General features: G+C 37.3%; 1 protein-coding gene across 7 annotated transcripts in view; it reads right to left on the bottom strand.

Moving 5' to 3' along the window:
• Positions 468–23681, bottom strand: part of PTPRQ (protein tyrosine phosphatase, receptor type Q) — a 123553-nt gene continuing 100339 nt past the window's right edge. For 3 of the 7 annotated variants that reach the window (XM_021385254.1, XM_021385255.1, XM_021385260.1), the window contains 10 exons: positions 21169–21195; positions 20411–20492; positions 13671–13761; positions 12206–12282; positions 9679–9813; positions 9449–9574; positions 7197–7345; positions 5354–5489; positions 3121–3244; positions 469–2837 (listed from right to left, as the gene is read on the bottom strand). In XM_021385254.1, coding sequence (XP_021240929.1) covers positions 2800–2837; positions 3121–3244; positions 5354–5489; positions 7197–7345; positions 9449–9574; positions 9679–9813; positions 12206–12282; positions 13671–13761; positions 20411–20492; positions 21169–21195 — 985 coding nt within the window. In that variant the 3' untranslated portion in view covers positions 469–2799. Of the gene's footprint in view, positions 2838–3120; positions 3245–5353; positions 5490–7196; positions 7346–9448; positions 9575–9678; positions 9814–12205; positions 12283–13670; positions 13762–20410; positions 20493–21168; positions 21196–23681 lie in introns of those variants that run through there. The other 4 variants (XM_021385259.1, XM_021385258.1, XM_021385256.1 and 1 more) reach the window with 3 other exon arrangements.

Below are 23681 nucleotides of genomic sequence, written 5' to 3'. Positions count from 1 at the left end.
CCAGTTCTTATTCATTCTTCATTCACTTTCTGCTTTTGATACACTGTATTCTTGCTACACTAGCTGTGCCATGTATCTGCAGAAAGTTGAGTGATAAATTTTATATACATACATACGTAAAATAGCAATTGGACAAATTCTGCCCACATCCAACTCTCTGGTTCCGCCAGTAGGACCAACAAGAAGCCAGTGTAAAAGAAAAGAAGGGCTGGAAGACAAGAGACTATGGGATTCTTTTCTTCAGACTGGATAGAGGTCTGAGGGAGGCTCCCCTGTCCTTGTAAATCATTGGTGGGCACGTGAGGGGGTCAGTGAACTGCTGCTCTATTTATACTGAAAAATGGCTCTTGAAGAGAATAGTTTGGAGATTCTTTTTTTTTTTTTTTTTTTTTTTTTCCCCCACCATGTGTCCTGGGAATTGTAGCCATTTTATACTGAATTTTGGCTTTTATCCTAAATACAGTGCAAAATGTGTCAAGATAGCATGTATCAGATTACTGCTATTTGTAATAAACTATTTGAATTACATTTCAGTTCTTTTAATTTGACCTACAGGACAGAGAGATGCATATTCTAACATCTTCCTGAGATGTCAAGCAAATATGCTAATGAATTGAGTTTGACTACAGGCAGGTCCCCTACAGGAAGATGCAAGAGTCTTTGTGATAAATATTCAATGAAACAGAAAACGTTTAAGCATGTTTGGAACTTGTGGAGTTCTACTGGAAGTTGCAAAAGGCTTCTTAGCCTTTCCCAACAACAACAACAAAGTAATGACGCACATATGTATATTCCACCATTGTGGACAGAAGATTATACAAGATTATGACTTCATAATGTCAATTTATCACAGTGCTACATGTACTGCTACCAAGTACAAATACAATTCATGAAAAACATCTGTAAGCCCCTATAAGTAATTTGTCAGAATACTTTAAAGTACATGTATAATAAATGAAGAACACGTGTTTCATATGAACCAAATGTAACTAGAGCTGTACCGAATGCTTTGCCAGAGACTTGAACAGCTGTGGACATCACCTCTCTCCCCCTCTACTCAGCTTTAAAAGGCATTGTTTTCCTTTTAGCTTGACAGGTGATGTTTGCAATACTGTCAGTCTTCATCAAAGACAGATTGCCCAAAATATCTTCGTAGACCATTTTCATCTTCTCAAATACTGCCTCTAGATTTTCCTTTAAGATATTTGGCACTTTCTGCTCAAAGGGTCCTCACTGATTTATAATCTGCACCATCCTTGCCAGATTCTAAAAAGACATCAAACACCTTCTGCTGTTCACTTGTGAGTAAATATCAAGTTACATGCCGTACAGTACTTTCTGTCTGCTAGGTACAGTCAAAGATATGGAAAGCTTTCATTTACAGTTGTGTGCACAAAGATACGCACACCTTTCTAGTCTCTAAAGAGGTTTGTCTAATTTTCCTGAGTTTGATGCCTCCACAAGGCTATGGATTTTATCTGTCTAACAGAATATACAATGGAAACTCCAAAGTCTCTTTGCTATTATGTTTTCCATCTTAGATTAAGGTCACAGCCTTAGTATTACTCTGAATTATACATTTATTTACACAGAAGAAAATGAGATATCAGCCTCCCCACCTAATAATATCAACTGAACACTTCCCTGTAAACGAAGGTGCACAGTTTAATTCTCTCTGTAGTCTTTGCACTCTACGGTTTTTGGTTTGCTTCTCACGTAAGTGCTTCCTGCATCTCTCATTCCTGTTTCAGATCTATTTCTGATAACAATAATCAGTGGAAGATGTTTCCTTTCATTAAATCCCCTGATATTACTTCCTGTATTTTTTCATCTCTAGTGATTCACCAAACCTGAAAAGGGAGTAAGCATTTTTTTTTACTTGACGGTGCTGTGTTAGAAAAAATACTAAATTTTGACTTTCCATTTAAAGTACTGAACACTAAAGACATGTGAATGGATTATAAACATTCATTTACTTAATCTAATATGCACTGCAATAGGTAATAGATTTTTAGTTGTTTAGTTTTTTAAATTATATCTGCTTCTAAGAGTAGGAGGAATGTAAAATCCTTCCTTCTGCACTGAACTTTGCAATCCCCGCTGTATATTTAAAAAAAAACAATCCACTGATTATAGGTTGTCTTAAATAGCCCCAGGTGTCCATGAAGAACTACTGTGTGCTGTGTAAAAGCTGAATAATCCTCCACATGTCAGAAGGTGATTCTTCAGCTGTTCAGGATGATCAGCTGATATGTTACCAGTCAAAAAAAAGATTCAAAACAGAAGAATATACATTTAGGTAAAGATCACTGTGGTGGTAATGGAATTAATCTGCAAGAACTGACAGCAACATTAAAACCAATCTAGCAAGGATGATTCAAGGAACTGTAGCTTTTACTTAAAACCAAAACAGAAGGAACACAGCAAATTCACACAAAAATAAATTCATTGGGGAAACAATTTTTTTGACATCTTATTTGGCTTATTTCTCCTCATTTATGAAGATCAAGTGTTTGATCATATTCCTTTTTTCCATTTGTATTTAAATACATACTGAATGCAGTACTCGTGTAACAGCAGAAATGCAGTCTGTGAAAAAGCACTTCATAGCATGATTGCTCAGTGATCTGAATAAAACACTTTAACATATTTATGAAGGCACATCGATAGAAGAAAAGCTGTTTCAATCATTTGTGTCTGTTTTAATCATCAAAATAGGGGAGTGTACTTTGGCCCTTTTGCTTAGAAAAATATGACTTTGACTTTCAAAATCTCATCTTTAATATTTAGTTGTAGTATTTACATGGTAGTTTCCTCCCATTCAAGCTCCACATCACCTACAAAAGAAACAAATACATTACTTTAACATGCTTTGTAAGCAAATAGTACCTAATGGCAGATAACTGCTTTGGCTGAAGTTAAAAGATCTCATGGGGAAAAGGGTGAAAAGCTTGAGCAATGGCTGTTACCGTGAAGGAGGCTAAAGGAGAGCAAAATGTTAGAACTTCATTCTTCTGAAGCCAAAAAATGCTTGTCAGAGTTTGTTTATGCTTCTTAGACTGGACAAGTCAATGCATCTTCTATGAGAAAATAATTTTGAGACAGTTTGTATCTGCTTACCTTCCATGGCATCCAGAGAGTCCATCTTTTGAAGTGCTGAATAATTTACAAAACATATTGGTTGGCTACTTCCCCTGCTTGTCAGCAGATCCAAGACACACTGATGTAAAAAGATATACTGTGCCTGTAAAGATGTGAATTTAAAGATGTTTCATTAGAAAAGTACTTATGAAACAAAAATACTTACAGATTTTTTTAATATAACGCTCAGATGTCATGAAAGTAATTGTAGCTAACTGTCATCTCAATACTTTGAGATCATATTTGTCTGACCTGATTTCATTCTTCACAAGGTATAAGGTGCTACAATTTGTCAAAAAATGTTAATTCTTATGGCTAGTAAAAAAATGAAATTATACTAATAATCTCAGAGAAGAATAGGCTGTGCCATATTTTTCTGTAAAGGTGTGATCTATGAAAATGTGTTTGATTACTTTTTGTCACTAGTCAGGCTGAAGAAGCTGAACAAAGAATTTCCCTCTTTATAACACAGAGAGAACCAGCAGGGTGCACTCAAATGCAAAAGTTCAAGTAAATCTACATGTTCTAGGAGGATGCACGATTGCAATGAGTGAAAAACCCACACTGTTTTCAGTGATACTTCTTGTACTGTAGCATCATTTTTAATAGTCTGTTATGGCGAAGGGTGGGCAACTAAAGTTACTTGGACACTGCCAGGGACATAAGGGAACTCTGGGTAATAACTGCAGAAAAGAGAAAATAAAAGAAGGCAATGTCAGGATTAAATAAATAATGAAATAAATGAATAAAAGCAGACAGGTATTGAGACTGAGATTATATCTCAATAGTAGTGAATTAAACAGTGGGTACACTGCCAGGTGGTGGAAGTTGATCATCCTCAAAATGTTTGAACAGTCTCTTGCACAGTTTTGATCCACACCAACCAGCACTATCCTAAATAATTCCCAGCGTGTTTCAGATCATTCCTTATAGAAGACTTGCATGCAGCTTTTGTGGTGAGTGTGGTAACTGCAGAGATGTTTATTTGCACAAATATAAGCCATTCTGTGCCTAGACAATGATTGTTGGCAAGGGGAAAATATTTTTAAGTTATAATCAAGGGAAAAATCGGTGTGACAGCAACTGATTTTTTATTTTACTCATAGATCCTACAGACAGTTTCATTAAGGGATCTCTAAACTGAGTTCTGGAAAGAAGTTCCAGAGGCTTCTCTCTTCACATCCTCTATGCTGATCACATAAAATCTGAATTATAAACTACTAAACAGTGTTTTGTAACAGAGCTGTCAGAATAGCCTGACTACTGAATCTGCCATAAAACTTTACAAGGTTCAGTTCTCCTCCAGCAAGTTTTACTGCTGATCTGCATTTTGTAGCCTGCAAACACAAGTTAGAAATGACCTGGACGGAGAGCAAGCTGTCTTAGGATTTTGAAGCTACTATATAGAAAATCATGGTATACTGGAAAGTCATGCTGTAGAGTCAAAGATTTCAGGCAGCAGCCTTGAGTTAGAAATGGCCTGCAGTAGGCTTATGCAAAAATACTCACACAAATGCAGTTGGATTGCCATTCCACTGACCATTTAAGAACATCTTTAAATTCTGCTATTATTCCTTTACAAATACCCAAACATCCAAGTACAGAAGTCTTCCTTACTAGCAGGTCCTCCATACTTACATAGATTCTTGGCATTCTTTTTATTATTTTTAAGATCCAACAAACACCATTGCCTTAATTTTACAAACTAAGTCTGTGCTGAATTCTGTCCAAATGTGTTATTTTATTGGAAGCAATTTATAAAGACTCAAAGGATCCCTGGTGAGGTCAAAGGTAAATGCATATTTAAAAGTCTGGAAAACTATGCTACATATATATATGCAAAAAACAGGTAGTAAATAAGGTCAAATTAAGCAGTATAGCGAAGCCATGTTTTATTTAACACCTGTACTTCACTCAAAACTTGAACCTTCTGAGAGTCTGAGGAATTATGATTTAGGTTGTAAAATCTGAGTATCTCAGCACTCGTTTCTGCACTAGGCAAGATGTTGCTGGCCAAAATCTAGTTAAAAAGATACAAAAACATACATTTGCAAGATTCTTGCAATCCAAATAGAAGCAGGAATTAACAGAAAATATATCAGGTACCTGAAGTGTATTTGCTTTCTAGTCTAGTTTTTTAGGAGATCAGATGATCAACAACTTAATTTTTAAGAGCGGGAAAACAGAATTCGAATCCACTGTTACATCTTACCAGATTCTGCACCATGCACATTCTTTCACTTCTTAACTCAGCTACGAGGCCATAGATATCCACAAAATCATGGTCATTTATATGTTGTGTTAAATGGTCAAGTGCAATATAAACACCTGTTCTTCCAACACCAGCACTGCAAACATAATGCAGAAGATAAAATTAGCTTTTATTCATTTTTTTAGTACAAAATATTTCCTCAGAAAATCTTGGTTATCAAAGTACACTGATGATGAGAAGAAAGCTTTGGAAAAAATGAAATATTTTGCACTAGTTTTGTGTGTATGTCTCCTTACATAAAGTGAAGGAGATAAAGTGAAATCTGGATTTGAGCCAGGTTCTGATTTTGACTTTACAAGGGGTTATATAGGACAAGTGGGATTTAACTAAATGAAACCCATAGTGGAGGAAACACAACCCTACAACTTTTCTTTGAATTTTCTAGATTTCACTGATTAAAAAAAAAAAAAAGAAATCACAAGATTGTTTGGAATCACATCTGGATTCTGTGATGCTTTTTCTATTTGAGGGAAAACCATCACAAGATCTAGCAAAACATTTAAAAGAAAATTATTTAAAAATGAGGGTAAATGCACAGCACACAGTGATAGCTAGTGCTGTTTTATTTAAGGGCTTGAGAATGAATAGGATTTCCTTAAAATCACTATCAGCCTTTTCTGCAACTAATTATTAAATACAGAGTATATTAGGGAGGTAATCAGGTAATGTATGGCAGAAGTGTATCAAACCTGCAGGATCTAAAAGCAGAATATAATGAATGAGTTTTCTGGATATGAGAAAACATGCTGCTGCTTCATAATCACCGGGAGCATGGGCAGAGTAAACTTGCCCATGCTGGCCCCTTCATGATTCTACACTGAGAAAAGGGGACAGGATTCATTGCAAAAGGGCTCAAAGCATGTAAGTGACCTCAGCATGTAAGTTCTCTCCTGTAACAGTCCCCTGCAGTAGAGGAAAATGCCAAATTGTCAAGGGCAATGATGTCAAATAAAAAAAATCAATTTTACCATCTCTTGTGGAAGGCATCTGTAGGACACTGAGGACAAATAAGTGCTCTAGTTCATAATAAACTCACTGGACAAAGACAGGGTTTGTGGCAACAGGCCTAGCTTTTCTGTCCACACATTTCCTTACTCTCGCTGAGAATGAGGCAAAGAATCAAGCCTAGACCTCTCAGTTCAGAGCTGAACACCTCTAACCACCAGCACTTTAATTTAAGAGCCTAAATATAGATTTTATATGTTTCCGGGCATCCAAGTTTGAAATGTAGCATATGCAATCCTCTATATGTATTTGTCATTCTCTGTGTCTCCCAAATAGTTTCTTCCTCATGATAATGATATGTAGATGTTAAATACAATTTTTAGAAATTAATTTTTAAGAGCTATAAACATAGAATTACCGAATGGCTTGGTTTGGAAGGGACCTTAAAGGTCATCTAGTTCCAACACCCCTGCCATAGGCAGGATTTTCACTCACTGGATTAGGCTGCCCATAAGAAGTCACTAAAAGCATGTCAGTTGCTGCTATTCATCTTCTTAAGACAAAGAAGAAACTTGAGACAAAGCTAGCTGTACCTTATGGTAATTTTGAAATCTCTCTTTCACTGATGTCATCTCAATGGGATTTCCAAGAATGGAAGAACAGGCCTACTTGGGTATTTTACCTCCAATTAAGGCATAAGGAGCCCTACTGGAGAAGACTTCACTACTATCCATACTAGAGCCATACTCAGGCACTCAGATTTCATGCAGTTTCCCTGAGATTTAATATATGCTCAGAATGACAAGATTCTGAGCGATGATTTGATAAATATACTTACCTGCAGTGAACCACCATTGGCGTATTATCATGTGCTCGACTTGCCCGGATAAGTTTTATGAAGTGGATAATTGGTGCAGTAGTTTCAGGGACTCCATGTTCTGGCCACGAAGTAAAGTTACACTGCCGCACCATCATGCAGTCTCCATGCTGTAAAATATAAAATAAGGCAGGTTTTTTTGCAGAAGAAATATGATAGAAAGTAAGCCACATGTACACTTCTCAGCAACTTCACTTAACGAAGAAAGTCAGAATACCATATCAACTCGAAGATGGTTCTTGTAAATAGGGGTAATTTCTTGTGCACATATTTTATGGCAAGTTTTTTGAGAAAGATGGCATCAAATTCATCTTTCAAGAAGGATTAAGGATTTCAGCAGTCACTCTCTATTTGACTTCAGTCGTATAATTTGTTGCTTACATTTTGACATGTCTAGAGCTTGTCTAGAAGTTTACTGAACTGGGCTGCCAAATTTATTTAGGGGAAAGCAACTATTCTAATATTGATCTGTCATAGTCAAGGCAAACAAATACACTGGTAAACACAAATGTATTTTCTAAGTATTTGGTACCCTTTCAATCAGAGGAACAGCAATAGTAACTCAACAAAAACAGCTGGTTATGATCTGGTATCTAAATTAACCTTGGAGGACATAACAGTAAAAGCACTGGATCAGGCCAAACCCTGTCTAACCCACTATTGCGTTTCCAGCAGGACTGAAGGAAAATCTTAGTGGAAATAATACAAGACAACAATGCATCTATAGCTCCACAGTATATCCTTTCCATTCCTAGTAGTTTGCAAGTTACTTACTCCAGATTTTTTGAAGTTCTTTCAGTTTCCAGCATGCACAGAATGCTGAAAACATTGCAGAAACAGTTTGCAGTTTCAGTTTAATCAACTCTTTTGTAATGAACTAGCTCATTTCTGTTCTGTTTTGAACCAACCGCTTTATCTTTACATATTGCAAGAAACACTGAACTACTATGAATAATTACACGTAGCCACTAATTTGCCGTATTATTATCAATATAAAAACAAAATGTAAATGTTTTTGCATGCAACATGGCAATAAATACGAATGATTTGGTGTATATATGCCTTTTACCTGCACTGGAAAATCATTAAGAATCCATCCATTTGGATGGTAGGTGAAGTGCAATCTTAAAGACAGAAATACAGTACATTTAATGGCATGCTCTCATGGGGGATATTTCAGCTATTGTAAGCAGAGTACTTTGTCAATTCAGCTTACATTGTTGTGTTTTCTTTTCAGACTCACCCTCGCTAATATGTGACTTTGCATTTTGCTGGCATACATTTTTACTCAAAATACTCCCTTTCTAATCGTGCTTACCCTGTGTCTTATTTTAGCTGGGAAAAAAATAAAACCCATCATCTCTCTTCAGTCATTTTAAAGCTGTCAGTTGTCTTGAACTTTGTGCACAACCTTACACGGCTGACAACTGAAACAGTCCCCTAACTGCTGTGTTTCTTTTGTCACATGCACAAGCAACAGGATGCTAATAGCTGAATTTGGGTCCTAGGATGTGACTGCACTACATACAACACATCAGTGTTCTGCGAAAGAAGGCTGACTTCATCTTGGGTCATTATATTCAGGTTCCTTTCCAAGTCTACCTGCTGGGCTGACTTAATGCCGGGTGCTGGTTTTTCCAAAGCGTGGAAACTATAATTGTGGGTCATGACAAAGATGAGCATCTAAGCTGTACCCCGCCACCTCCATTCCCTGCACAAAGAGTGGGAGTAATACTGATGATTCTCATTTATATGGGGTGAATTTCCTGGGGGTGGAGGCCAATATGGCTGGTGGTACAATGCAAAACAGCTGCGCTACAGCCGAGAATACTGCCCTTTAATCTGAGAGGGACACATACAAAGGGATTTGTCTGATAACAGAATGGTTAGGATTACTCCTTTCTAGAAGAGGCAAGTGAGGTGTCCAAATAGAAATTGCACCTCCCACAAGACCAGAGGTTCAGTAACCTCGATAGACCCTTCGTAGTATATTGGCCACGTAATCTGAGTTCTTTTGTGGTAGAACCTGTAGAAAATTCTCAGAAGAAAAAAACGGGTGTGAAAACAAAATGCTCAGGAAAACCAGCCAGTATAGTACATAATCATTAAAAGATTAAAAGAACAGTGAGGGGTAGCTGGGTGTCAGGTTGGAGTACATATGATGTTGAATTGTTGGGTACATTTTATTCAATCAGTTTCCAAGTGTGACTTACCCTTTCAATTTTTAGATCTCTGATGGTCCAGTCTATTTGAATATCTTCCATCAATTTAGTAATTACTATATCCCCAAACACAGTCACTGGTTTATTATCTTCTGGCCAGTACTGATGGCATCTTATCTGCAGGGAGATGATTACTAATTAACAATTATTATGCTATAATTTTTACAGAAACTACATATAGAGTTTTCTGCTATATAAAATGCTGTATGCAAATAACTTACTCGTCCTTTTTCAAAACACTGTGTAAGCATCACTAGAGTTTTTGCTCTAGTCTCCCACACCATTCTCCAGAAATCACCGACTGTTCCTGGTAATGGTCCCTGAGTTGCAATAAATTCATTTGGACATAAGTAGCCCTAATAAAAAGAAAATATTTAATACATAATGAGTGGCAAGGAAAAAGAGAGTTTGCATGTGACACGACTCTAATTATGAAGCCTAAGGCTAGAACCTTGTCAGATGTACTGACTAATTGGTGTAGGTCTGGCAGATGGCCATGGAAACCTAAGGATGTAAAGCATTTTTTCCACCATGTAGATCAGTTATGAACCAATGTTCCAATAAAGTTTGGAAAATACAATCCTAATAGAAATTCTTTTAGCAGAGAAATTGAAGGGACATCAGGTCAGGGGTTCTCATTCATAACTATGTAAGTCCTCATATTAGTCTTACCGCAGATCCACTCACAAAGAAATTTATCAGGAGAAGGCCAGCAAAGAATAATTAAAATAGCGCTAAGGAGAAGCAGAGCAAAAGAAACATCTGAGAAGCAGTGTGAGAGCTAGTGCAAGCTACAAGCAACACTGATGACATTGTCCTTCCAGTGATCCTCAAGAATCACAGAATAGAATCCTAAAATAACTTAGATTGGAAAATACTTTTAAGATCATTAAGTTAAACCATCCACCTAATATTACAGGCTAAACATAAGTGCCATGTTGAGGTCATTTCCTCATGTCCTATCATTTGTCACCTGAGAAAAGACATCCACCTTTGCTGCACCTCCCTTTCAGGTAGTTGCAGACAGCAACAGCCTTCTTTACTCCAGACTGAACAGCCTTAGTTCTCTCATCTGCTCCTCAGATGTCTTGTTTTCTAGTCCTTTCACTAGGTTCATTGCTCTTCTCTGCACACATCTGATCAACTCCATGTTCTTCTTGTAGTGAGGGGCCCAAAACTGAACACAGTACTCTAGGTGCATTCCCACCAGTGCCAAGCACAGAAGGACAATCAGATCCCTAGTCCTGCTGGCTATGCTATTTCTGATGCAGGCCAGGATGCCACTGGCCTTCCTGGCCACCTGGGCACACTGCTGGCTCATGTTCAGCAGCATGTTGATCAGCACTCACCGGTCCTTTTCCCCTGGGCAACTTTCCAGCCACTCTTTCTCAAGCCTATACTTCTGCATGGGGTTGTTAAGACCCAAGTGCAGCACCTAGCACTGAAATTTGTAGAATGGCATGTGATTGGATATGTCTATCCCAATTTCTCTGCAGAGCCTTCCTACCCTCAAACAGATCAACATGTCCAACCAACATGGTGTCATCTGCAGATATGCTGAGGGTGCCCTCAACTCCTCATCAATATCATTGGTAAATATATTAAACAAAATTGTTCCCCATACCGAGCCCTGGGGAGTAACACTTGTGACTGGCTGCAATTTGGATTTAACTCAATTTAAAACAGTCCTTTGGGCCTGGACATCCAGCCACGATCTGCTCCAAATTGGAGTTGGAGCTTATTCATAAAAATGATCTCAGATAAAGGTCTTCAAGAAATCATCTCTAGAGGCTATTTTTTCAGTGTTGGCTTCTGCTGTTTAGTTCACTGACAAACTGAGGACAAAGTTGGGGAAAGGAAGTTGAAAAAATCTGTGTAAATGCTGAGCCAAGCATGTGTCTCATTGATCTGTTGATCCCCTGAGAAATGGGTCTATTCACTGATGAACATTGATCTAAAGTGAGATGCTTACATGCAGTAAAGACACAAAATCTCAGCAGGGTATACTTTCTGCAGCTGGCTTCTGCTTTTTGGAAGGCGTTCCTTGCCTATTCCGTGGCGTGTTTATGACAAGAAAGCTAAGGACTAGACTGGGCTCCATCTGGTCTCTTCAGTGGTTGTGTGTTCCACAGCCAAGTACCCAAGTAACAAGGTGTCATGGATCTTTCGTTCTGCTACTTGTCAGAATCAGGAAATTCCATACTTTTTCTAATGAGAAAGGAGGATGCTGTTGAGATAAGACATCCATTTGCAGCTCTATAGCTGATTCCTCTGAACATCTCTTAGTCACCTGGAAATAACTATTTCTACTTGCTGTTGTGTCATCTGTTTAGACTACCATCCGCATGTCTTGCTACATGTTTGAATAGCACTTAGTGCAAATCAAGTCTTGACATCACTTGAGATCACCATCCAGTGCTACAACAAAATAAATGCACAATCATGAGTTACTCTTTGAGCTTGAATAGAATAAAAATGAGTTAGACGAGACTGGAGACAGAAAAGTATAGATAAAGAATTTACTGAGAATACAACTAGAAAATGTGAGGTATAGGAAGAAAGTTGATGATAAGAAATATATTTTAACTAGTCAGGTTCAGAGCCACAGGAGTCACTTGTACAACACCATAGAAACAGTAGCTGTAGTGAATGAAAGAACACTTAGAATACTGTTCTTTTTGCAAGTTATTTTTTGACTCTTGTACAAGAAAATAATAATAGTGAAAATGTGAGAGACTTTCAACTTACAGATACATAGCTGGCATTAATGTAGTCAGATCCAGGAATACCAGCATCAGGCATCAGCTTTACTCTGTTGTTATTATCTATGATGGAAATAAAGTCTAGTTAACTATAAGTTTTATTAAGAAAACATTGATTTAGGTAACAAATGTCCAAGGATTACTAATGAATTAAAAAACAAAATTATTATTAACAATACTTGATACAGTAGAACACTCATTACAATGGCGATTTAAACAATTTCCATTATTGTATAGTTGTCCTGGTTCCAGAAAAATTTTAATAGGTATACATATATATATTTATTAAAATAGTGAATAATCCAAAACCTAAAATGTGATGTGTGTATGGGAGGATCCTCTACCTAAAAGTAGCCCATGCTCTTTAAGCGATGCTGTTCTAGCACAGGCATCCTCCATACAAGTCAGACAGAAGAATCAGGGGACTGCCAGTGTTTCCATCATGTGAAAGATTTAAGCCAGACCCTGGCAATTTCAAAGCTTCTTTTACATAAAGCAAGCTCATCATTACAGAAAAGTTTGTTTCAAAGAAGACTAAACAACAAGTGATGGAGAGTTTCTGATTTGGGCCTGCAGTGTGTATTCAGAAATGATGAAAAAAGGAAAATGTCATATGTGAATAAGTAACTGTTGAAACATTCCAAATTTTGAAGCTTGGTCCATATCTTATTAAAAATTAGAATACAAAGTTAAAAAAATATATGAATTTCATCAGTTTATATTTTATTGTGTCATGAATATCAATCTTCAGTGACTGCAATTTAGAACTCATCTTGAATAAGGCAGTGGATAGGAGTAACAGCTGTTGTGAAAAGTTAATAGCAGAGAATGTAGCATTATTAACCAAGGAATGCCATGCTCCCCATCTCACATCACAACTAATGCTTAAAATAATAATGACATTTCTTGTCTTATTAACTGAAAAATGAAGCAGTGTTGAGTACAGAGAGACAGACTCCTGTCTCTTGTGATAAAATCTAGCCTTGGCTTATAAGTTATCCTACAGTCACTCTGATCTTCTACCAGACCTTTGCAGCACATTTACACATATCCACAAGAAAGCAAACCCAGGCTCCTGTGGTAGCTGAATGCACAAACATGTGGATTTTATATGTTTAAAAAAATAACTTCTCACTAAAGGGAAAAAAACAGGAAGAATGTTAAAGAGTTTGCTACATGGGTTGAATTACAAAGCTAAGAAACTACTGAGGCTACAGTTTCTTGCACCTGCATATTAAAGCTTGCGAGAGCAAGTTGAAAGCTACTTGCAAATAAACCTGTCTTTAAAAAAAAAAACAAAAAAAAAAAACAGAAAGACTGACTTGACAAAATTACTTCATAACGTAGATACGATTGTATGGTCAAACAAAAACACAGTTGCAGTCAAAATATTTGCTGCACTATCAAAGGCAGAGAACAAAATGGAGGAGCTGGTTAGTAAACACACATACATGGCTTAATGTTTGGGAAACGATTCTTAGACCTGTTCCAAGGCAGATCAGCGTCAGTTGAAGCAAGGTCTTCAAGAAACTTAGGAAGTTCCTATAAAGGAAAGAAATGTCTGTTAATGCACCTTTGACTTTTGCCTGAAGTAAATATAAGGAATGGATTAATAGCATTTTCTCCCAAAACAACCACTCCAGTAAGAGAGAGAATTCCTTAATTCTGTAACATGTTGAATTTCTCAGAGCAGCTGGAAACATTACAGAGCATCCTACTTCACTGTCAACACCAGTTACGCCAGCCACGATAGATGAAGCACTGCAAGAAATGCTGTCAAGTTGAACAATCAAAGCTTACGTGAACATTCACCTTAACAAGTCTGGATAAAGTCAGCTTATCACCTTTTGTTCTTCTTTTCTGTCTCTTCATGAACTCACATACGTGGTAACCATGCCTTACTGACTCAGCCTTATTTTTGAATGTCTCTTCCTGACTCCTGCAGCATGGGAGAGCTTTTGCCACAGAATGAGAACTGATGAGGATTTAATTAAGTTGAGACAACTGGCAATCAGTGATTATTCACAGCCCTGATTGTGAAAAGGGTGGGAAGAGTTATTTCTGGTTGTATCACAGTTTCATAAGTGGTCATTAGTTTTGCTACTGAAGGGCAGAGATGAATAAATCGTTCACACTGAGGAACTTATTTGATGAGGGTGTTTCTGTACACAGATAGGTCCAATTTCCAAAGCTGAATAAAAGAGAGGAGCAACAATCTCATGACTTGTTAATACAGAAAATATGTAGGTCACTCCAAAAGTAATACCTCCTACTTATTTCCATGGAAACTACAAAGAGGACAACAACACTACTTGAAAGAGCAAACTGTCAGCTACAAAACACTATTTCTGAACGTAGTCACTGCCATTAGCTCTACATTTTCCACAGCAATGAACAGGAGCCTGCATGCTGCGCTTGTAAAAATCTGCATCAGCAGAGGTGCCCCACTGTGGCTGTCGCCACTGCTGAAATGCACCACCCACCACCTCACTGTGCTCACATCCACTGGTTGGTCTCCATAAACATTCAGCAAGCATCACTGAATGTCAGTGGGTGCCATTTTTTTTCATATGGAGGAATTTAATGACACCCCATTGCTTCACATGCACTTCCATGTCAGATTGCGCCTCTGCTGCCATCTGTCACATGGAAACAAAATGTAATGGAATATTGGTGGGAAGGTTCCACCTCTACTGCCACACCACCACCATCTGCCTCTGACACTGTGGGCCAACACAATAAAATAGGAGGCATTACTTTTGCGGCCTCGTATATTATCATGATGATCTGACAGTGATGATGAGAGAATAGGGTACACCTAGAAAGATCAGAATTTAGACTATTTATTTAATGTGTATTTCTAAATTAATTACATTAACTTTAAGAGACTTTCCTTTTGTTTGAGAAATGTTATATGCAAGTCTATTTCAATGTCTGAGCTAAGATACAAATGAGATTTATGTATTGTTTAAATGTGTACTATACAAAATACTGCTCATGTGCTGAGTAATTCATCCTCCTCTTTTTATATTAACAATTGCTCTCTACTGGGACAAATAACAAGATTCCACGTTGATTATTTTAAAGTGCTCTTTCACCAAGTACTTGAGACAGTTTGTATTTTATAAACAAAATTAATGGGCAGCTCTTGGCAAATAAATAAGTAATGACAAATGGAAAAAGCAAATTTTTTTTATTCTGTGATTCCTTCTTTCATTGCTAATTCAAATATTTCATCAGTCTTATTCAATTTCATTAGATATTAAGAATAAGTTAATATAAGCATTATCAAAATTGAATAATTTAAAAATAGACAGAATGAACCAAATTAATAATTAATAAAATTTGGTATCTTATTTCTTACAATGGATAACGCCTGAAATAAAAGTGAGCTCAAAAACCCTTGAACGGTATTATGAGCAATATTATCCCATGAGAAACTTGTTTCTTTTGCTAGTTGAAAAAAAAGCCTATGCCCTGAAGCATGAGGACTATTTCACTTCTGTAATTATATCCTCAATGATATAACTGCAAGTACTTCTAAACACGGAGGGTAAGTTCTATGATGAAAGCAAAGTACTTTCAGACACGAGACCTGACTTCTCTTCCTGACTCATTTCCATGGGGAAAGAATTAGGGGAAGAATTGCAGAGAGTAACTAGATGCTCATTTCCCTTTGAAAACTTACAAGGGACAAGATCCCAAACATGTCCTTCAAAGTCTTTCTACCTATGTTTTCACAGAATCACAGAATGCTTGAGATTGGAAAGAACTTCTGGAGATCATCTAGTCCAGTGTCCCTGCTCTCACAATGCTCCCCTAGAGCACGTTACCATGGATTGTGTCCAGATAGCTTTTTAGTATCTCCAGGGAAGGAGACTCCACAATATCTCTGGGCAACCTGTTCCAGTGCTCAGTAAAGAAGTCTTTTCTCACGTTCAGATGGGGCTTCCTGTGTTTCAGTTTGTGCCTGTTGCCTCCTGTCCTGGCCCTAGGCATCGCTGAGAAGAGCCTGGCCCTGTCCTCTGGACATCCTTCCCTCAGATACTTACATTGATCAGATCTCCCTGAGCCTTCTCATCTTGAAGTTGAACAGGTCCAGCTCCCTCAGCTCTTCCTCATATGAGAAAAGATTCAGTCCCTTCATCATTTTAGTAGTTCTTCACTGCACTTGCTCCAGGAGCTCCATGTTCCTTTCCTGCCAATGAGCCCAGAATTGCACAGAGTACTCTGTCAAATACAGAGTATTTGCCCTCACCAGGGCTGAGTAGAAGGGAATGCTCACCTCTTTCAGCCTGCTGGCAATGTTATTCCTAATGCACCACAGGATGCCTTCTTGGCCACAAGGGCACACTGCTGACTCATGGCCAACTTGTTGCCCACCAGGACCCCCATGTCCTTCTCCACAGAATTGCTTTCCAGCAGATCAGCCCCTAACCTGTATGGTGCGTGCAGTTATTCCTCCCCAGGTGTAGGACCCTGCATGAGCCTTTGATGAATTTCAAGATGTTCCTCTCTGCACATCTCTCCAGCCTGTTGAGATCCTTCTGAATGGCAGCACAGTACTCTGGGCTGTCAGCCACACCTCACCAAGTCATTGATGAATAAGAAGTTAAACGGTACTGACCCCGGAGTAATATCGCTATTAACACCCTTGAGCTAGACTCTGTGGCACTGGTCACAACCCTCTGAGACTTATAATTCAGTCAGTTCTCAATCCACCTCGCCATCCATTCATGCAGTCAGCACTTTCTGAGCTTGCCAATGAAAAAAAGTCTATGATCTTGCCCATTTGCCCGTAAAGGAAAGTTGTGGACTTAAAATCTCCTTATTAAGCATGGATTATATTAAATTTATATTCTTACGTTAAATAACTAAATGACATGGTTAACAGACTTAAAATAAATACAAAATTAAATGAAGGTTTTTAATATACTATAGAAAAATATATTCCTCATTGCTTTAAAGCACTCACTGCTTTAAAATCTTGTCAGCCTCTTAAAATCAATCAACCTCTGCCACACTCAAAGCAAATTTCTTCTATCTTTGAGCTGCCTCTGCCATTCGTCTCAATAATCCCTTAAAGAACTAAATCCCCAATCCTATGACTAAACCTAGAGAAAGATCCCTATTCTCAGAGAAGAGCGACTCCTGTGAATTTCTATCAGGATTTGATAAGAACAGTAAAACAATCCTACGGATGGAGCTGTCAAAATTCCTCATTCAGAAAGTTGAAACTCTCTCCTGGAATTTTTGTCCTTGAATTCTGCATTAAAGAGGAGAATAGATTAAATGTCTATGGTATTTTGCAGGTGTTAAGGGCTGGGGGATTCCACACCATGTGCACATCATGTGAACTGTTACCTGCCTCATCTGCCTCACTTCCCCCAGTCTTAGCTTGCTAGGTGACTAGTACAGAAGTAGTACTGCTGCACTGCACTCTGTTGCAAAGAGGAAATACAGAATCAGAGTATACGGCTTTTGTAAAGATGCTTCCACATCTGAATAAGTGCTTAAAAGCCTTCTACCAATTTTCTGCATCAGTGTGGACTTCAGTCTACGATTTTTTTTCAGAACTGGGGAAAGACTGTTAGGATTCCCAGGTGCAGTAATAGTTTGTCAGAGAAACCATATGTCTCTGTGGACTCGTAAAGCTTTTACATAATTTATATAACCTTTGTTTACTGTAGTACTTTTATGGTACTTTCGTGGTGACATTCAAAGGTATTTTACCTTTTCATTTGTGAAGGGACTTTATGATAAAACAGTTTTAGAAGAATTTCTGTCTCAGTAATTTGCCAGTTGCTAGAAAAATGTGATTTTCCAAAGATAATAAGAGATACATGAATCCTCTGGAAAGCTGAAGTTTGAATATTAGCCAGGTGGTGCCACCAGCTACTGTGGCTCCATATGATTTCTTTAAACTTGCCTTTCCTGATAAGACATGGATCTAGATCCATTCTCAGGTCCAGATTCTTAATCATCACGTTACACATAGGCCATGTTCATATGTGGTCCAAGACTGAACCCCAGAGATCTCTAGGTACAGCATCTAGTTTAAGTAAATTAGATGAGCCCAAGAATGACCCAGGATTCCAAGACTAAGTGAAAGGAAGAGAGCTACTTTACACTAGCAAAACTCTAAAATAGGTTTGCTGTCTATCAGCTGCCTATTGGAAATGATCTCTAGACTACATTACCAACCAAAACATACCTTAGAATTGTCCAGGATGACTGCTTTTTGAAACATTCCAAATTTAAGGCAGAGAATATACTAATGGTTTATTAGAGTAAATTATCATATGATCACATCCAGTTCCTCATATGCTTGAATTTACTAGTAGACAGCCAGAGAACCCAAGCAAGCTCAGCACCAGGCTATGTGCTTTAAATATAATAGTCCATGGGTTTAGAGCCTGAGCTCTGCTCTCCTACACACATTGTAGAAGCCTTGAGTCATTTATGCCAAACTAAAGCCTTGCCTTTGGATGGAAAACAATGCAGGCCACGGGGTCTGTTTACTTGCTGTGTGCATTGTCTGTTTGCTTCTTTGCATTGCCATTTCTGATGTCGTTTCAAGTGCATTGTCAATCCTACTATTAATCTGATAGGATAGTTGCTGCAGATACTTTAGATATAATCAGTCAGAAGCTGCAGTTTTGCTTACCCTTCAACCAGCCATCTGGGAAGGCATCACTACACTCTGAAACATGGTAGTTGAAGTTCAGAGAGAAATAAAATGGAAGTCCAAATGTCAAATAAAACTGTTGATTATAAGTTGACTACATAGTTTAGTTATATAAAGCTTCAGCTACTTGTATTTGATGACTTCAAATGGATTGCCTACATTTCTACTTGATAGAACACTTGTCCATTTTAAGTTTTAAGGCACTGCAATACTGTAAGGGTTACCCCAATCTGGGTCACACCTAAAAGAAGTAATATTGGAAGCTTTCCAGTGATGAATATGTGAAAATGTTATTGCTACTAAAACTTTTCATCTGTTCAGTCATGCATAATGTAACTATAATCACTCTTGTTCAAGTGAAATAACAGTTCCACTCTTGGAAGAAAAGTCCTCCTTACTTTATTGCTCAGAGAATTTTATGGTGCTTTTTATTATTAAATCCAGACCAATTTTACCTAAGGAGCATAACAAAAAAAGCTGTAGGAAATACCATTAATCTTTTCACACTTTTGTTGGTTTTCCCTCAGAGACTGAAATGTTATAATCTGGCAGAAGAAAAGCCAATTGTTGATTGGCTTTTTGTTAATCCAAATGGTAAGAAATGCATGGCAAATCTACAAATCCAAAACAATAAAGTTACCGGAGACTGACAAATGATTTTTGTGAGTGCAAATGACTGTATGTGTTACAAATGATGTTGATGATGATAAGGATTCTGAAATAACAAGGAGAGAAGATATTGTTGAGAAAAAAATTCTGATAGCTGTAAAAATGTTAGTTCATGAAAACGGTGAAAACTCCTGAGGCTTACATTTGAAAGTATATGTACATCGTATATATGTGATGTATATTTTGAAAGCTAGTCTCTTTTCAGAAGGGAACACAAGCTTCCTGGGTTCAAATACTGAGATAAAAAGATGGAGATTGTTTGCATAGAGGCTATTCTCAAAAGTATGACGTATATGTCCTATTAGTTGTAAAGGAGCATAAAGCAAAACTACTGTGCACAAAATTTTAACTGTCTGCTCTGAAACCTATGAAAGAAAAATATTTCTGAATTCCGTGGCAGTGTAACTGGGCTCTGAACATTTTACAAAATAAATGCCAGCTGTGTTTTTGGGGTCATCATCGTTCAGGAAAATGAATGTCTTTAAAGCAGTATACCTGTATGTATGTAGAAACCTCTTAAATAAACCATTCTCAATTAAGATATATATGCATCATTACATCTGCAGAAACCTAAATACTGTGTTCTTGCAAAGACTGAAATCTAAAGAAGATCATTCATGGCTGACACTTTGGTGAATAATTCTGATAAGGTTGCAGTGTAGGCTGCAGAATCCAAATCAGGTAATATTACTTTTTAAACAATCACCTGGTAATTGGGTATTGATTATCAAGGCCAGAGTACTTCACGGCCTTGCCTGCTTAAAATGGACATGAAATGTGACACATGAAACAACTGAAGGTCTTGCGATGTTGTGACAACTGCTAGCAACATACCGAAAATTCTTCTTGAAACTTTAGGTTGTTGTTTGTACAAAGCTCTTCAACATGTTGTAGGAAGGATTTCTTGCTTATTGGCCTGAAAGTAATGACAGAAGAATTAGAGACCTACAGGTGGTTTCTTTATCATTCTTTTAATTCTTATTTTACTGCAGCTTTATTAGTAAGTTTTTCCAGTTCAGCAGCAACTGATCTTTACATGAAGAAAATGATAAACTGTTTACAGCTCACTTATTTGGTTTGTTTTCAGTTGCTGAAAACAAATAGAAGCATTTTTTTTTCCCTTCCATTGTTTCCCCTCACCAAATCTTTCAGTTGCAAATGTTAACAGTACTGCTGGGTAGGATTGTTTTTTATAGGTAACAGCATTCCAAGGCAAGGTTTTGACATTAATGGAAGTTTGTAAAGTAACCACTGCACTCTAAAGTACATAATACTTCTTTGTCGCACCGAAAACATTTTATACATTGCAAGGTTTTAGACATATAAAATATTGCAGTGACCTCATTCTCATAATGACATGGTTTTTAAACCCTGAGGAGTTTAAATATCCCTGTATTACTTCCCAAGCTAAAACACAGACATGCAGGCTTCACCCCAGAGAGAGAGAAAGCATTTCTCCAGTTACCATGCAATTAGTCATGCTTTTATGATTTATACGCAGCTTGGAGGTTTTTTTCTAATAAACATAGAAGAAGGAACCACACATTGAGACTCACCAAGTATTACTACATAAAAAACTTTAATCTACTTACTTGATGGATTTTCTATAACTAAGTAACCTGCAACAGAGATTTTTGTTAAATGTGGCAAGGTGTGAGTTAACTGATATTGTACATGTTTATAGGTTTTAGATGAACTATCCAAGTTAGTAAAGAACCCTATTTATTTCTCTCGTGGATTCAAACGTCAGATATCTGGGGTGAATGTCTTGCTTAGTTTTTATCTCAAGTATTGTCAAATATGGAAGTTAAGTTTCTATCATTCTGTTCAGATCATTTTACAATATTCTGGGCTCATATGGGCCTGGGAAATCCGTACCTCCAGCATACCACTTCATATACATTGACAGACTTCATTTTGCACCATGTGCTCAATGCCATTCTTCTGAGGACCATTTCAGAGAATAAAGGTAAGAGTCATCTGATTCCTTCTCTCAAACTGATAGCAAATAGTGGCTTACTGCACTGTAGTTTGGTCATTAGATAATAAAAATTACATCAATGCTGCTCATAAGCAACCTGAATACAGTGCTTCAGTGCTGAAAGTACCTGGATCCAACAGCAAAGAGCACAGGAACAAGCAGCACCATTAACCCAATCATATTCAATACTTCCCTCCCTTACTCTCACTCAAAACAGAGAAGTAAAGCACTGAAAAAGCACAGAGAATGAATTAAACAGGACTACGTATGATACTGTCTATTCATTTTTTAATATTACTAACAGATGATAGTTTTATAGGTGTAGTCATATTAACTTTAAGAAGCACTAAACAATTTACAGAAGTAAAGCACCTACACTTTTACACTTGCCTTGGAATATTTAAGTGAAGAATTTGGTTGTAAGGATAACTGAATTCTCACACTTCTGTTGGAAGCAAGTGCATATTGCAGTGGCTTAGCAGCTCAGAAAATAAGACTATAGCAAAGATGTTGGCTTTTTTGGTCAAGAATCTTCAGAAGGAATGAACTTTGTATCCCAACTACAGATTTAAAAAAGACGGCTATGCTCAGCTTCAGCATCCTCAGGATTCAAAACCAACATTTTTTTCCATTCTCTTCCATTCATTCCATCCTCTTGAGAATGAAATATGTAGCAATAATCTTACGGTATTTCATCAATGAACAAATACTCATCTACCTGTAACCTCATTCTCTACATTTCCTTTTTTTTTTTTTTTTTTGTATAAAGCATAAAAATTTTGATATCACTAGATCTTGATGAGAAAATTCAGAATCAAACTATTTCATCTGTACAATTCCAGATTCCCATTTGTCTGACTTTGAAACCAGGGAAGAAAAACATTCTCTAAGATAAAGAATGCTTTATTGCCTTAAATCTGATTTTCTTTTAAAACAGTGTATTGTTTCATGTGTGGGATTTTTTTGAAGTCTATCAAAAATCTGAATCCCACTCAGATTACTTATGATAGAGCTAGAAAGAAGCCATTTATTTGTGTTGGCAGTGGTAACTGAAGACCATATTGTCACACAGACTCAGCTTTCTTTCTGGGTCAATCATCTGAAATCCACAGAGAATTAAAACTTTGTCCAAATGGAAAACAACAGAAATGAGTAAGTGGGCAAAAGGCTTAAGTCGTAAGCACCACTGACACTTCCTAGGAACTACAGACGAACTAATTTTTAGCAAGTTAATTGAAAGCAATATTGAGCTTAACCCTTCCTGAATGTTAAAGGCCTCGGGAAAGAGAACACATGGTCATTTCTTCCATTGTACCAGGACACACAGTCATAAACCTTGTTCTCCTGGGATACAAAGCTCAGGAAGCTTATGAGTGATAGCTGATTACTAAAGGGAAATTTGTTGAAGGAAAAGTTAAGGCAGGAGCCATGCCTGTCTCCACTCAAAGAAAGAAGAAACATGCTGGTCTGGAGAAAGAAATGTATGTGTGTAAGTGCTACTTTGAATACAGACATCTACTGAATGCAAAATATACAGGAAAGGGGAGACCAGGAAAGAATTTTATGCACAGTACTTTTCTACAAAAGTATTTATTTGCAAGTGTTACAGTGTCTGTAATTCAGAAATATTTCTTCTAAATCTGTGCCCATCTGCTTGACAAGCTGTCTCACATATCAAAAGTATTCACCACAAGGTGTAACTTCTCATGGAAAGATTTTAAGAAACAGGGATATCTGTGGCTTTACCCCTGCTGCAGAAACCAGTGTGAAAATAGGGTGCTAGATAAGTTCTCTCCCAGGCGAGCACCTTGAACAGGGAAGAGTTATTTGTCTCTAGCCAGGTCTGGTAGGCCCAGAAAATTTGTTGACAGAATCCATTTGCAGCATGCAAGTATCTGCTTTGAAAAATGAACTGGCAAAAATTATGGACAAGGTACAAACAGTAACAGAGGACCCAGCATATAAATATTTAGTACACTTAATGAATCCATGTTTAATCTAGCCTAAATTGGCTATATATTCTTTGAAGAAGAGTTAGATTTTTTTTTTCTGCTATTGCCACCGTCACTGAGATCAATGTATTTCCCAAACATCCAAAGTCAACAATTTGGGTTCATAAAGTGG

Source organism: Numida meleagris, chromosome 1 (genome assembly GCF_002078875.1).
Source record: "Numida meleagris isolate 19003 breed g44 Domestic line chromosome 1, NumMel1.0, whole genome shotgun sequence".
Taxonomy (NCBI): Eukaryota; Metazoa; Chordata; class Aves; order Galliformes; family Numididae; genus Numida; species Numida meleagris.
This window is presented reverse-complemented; position numbering and strand designations above follow the sequence as displayed.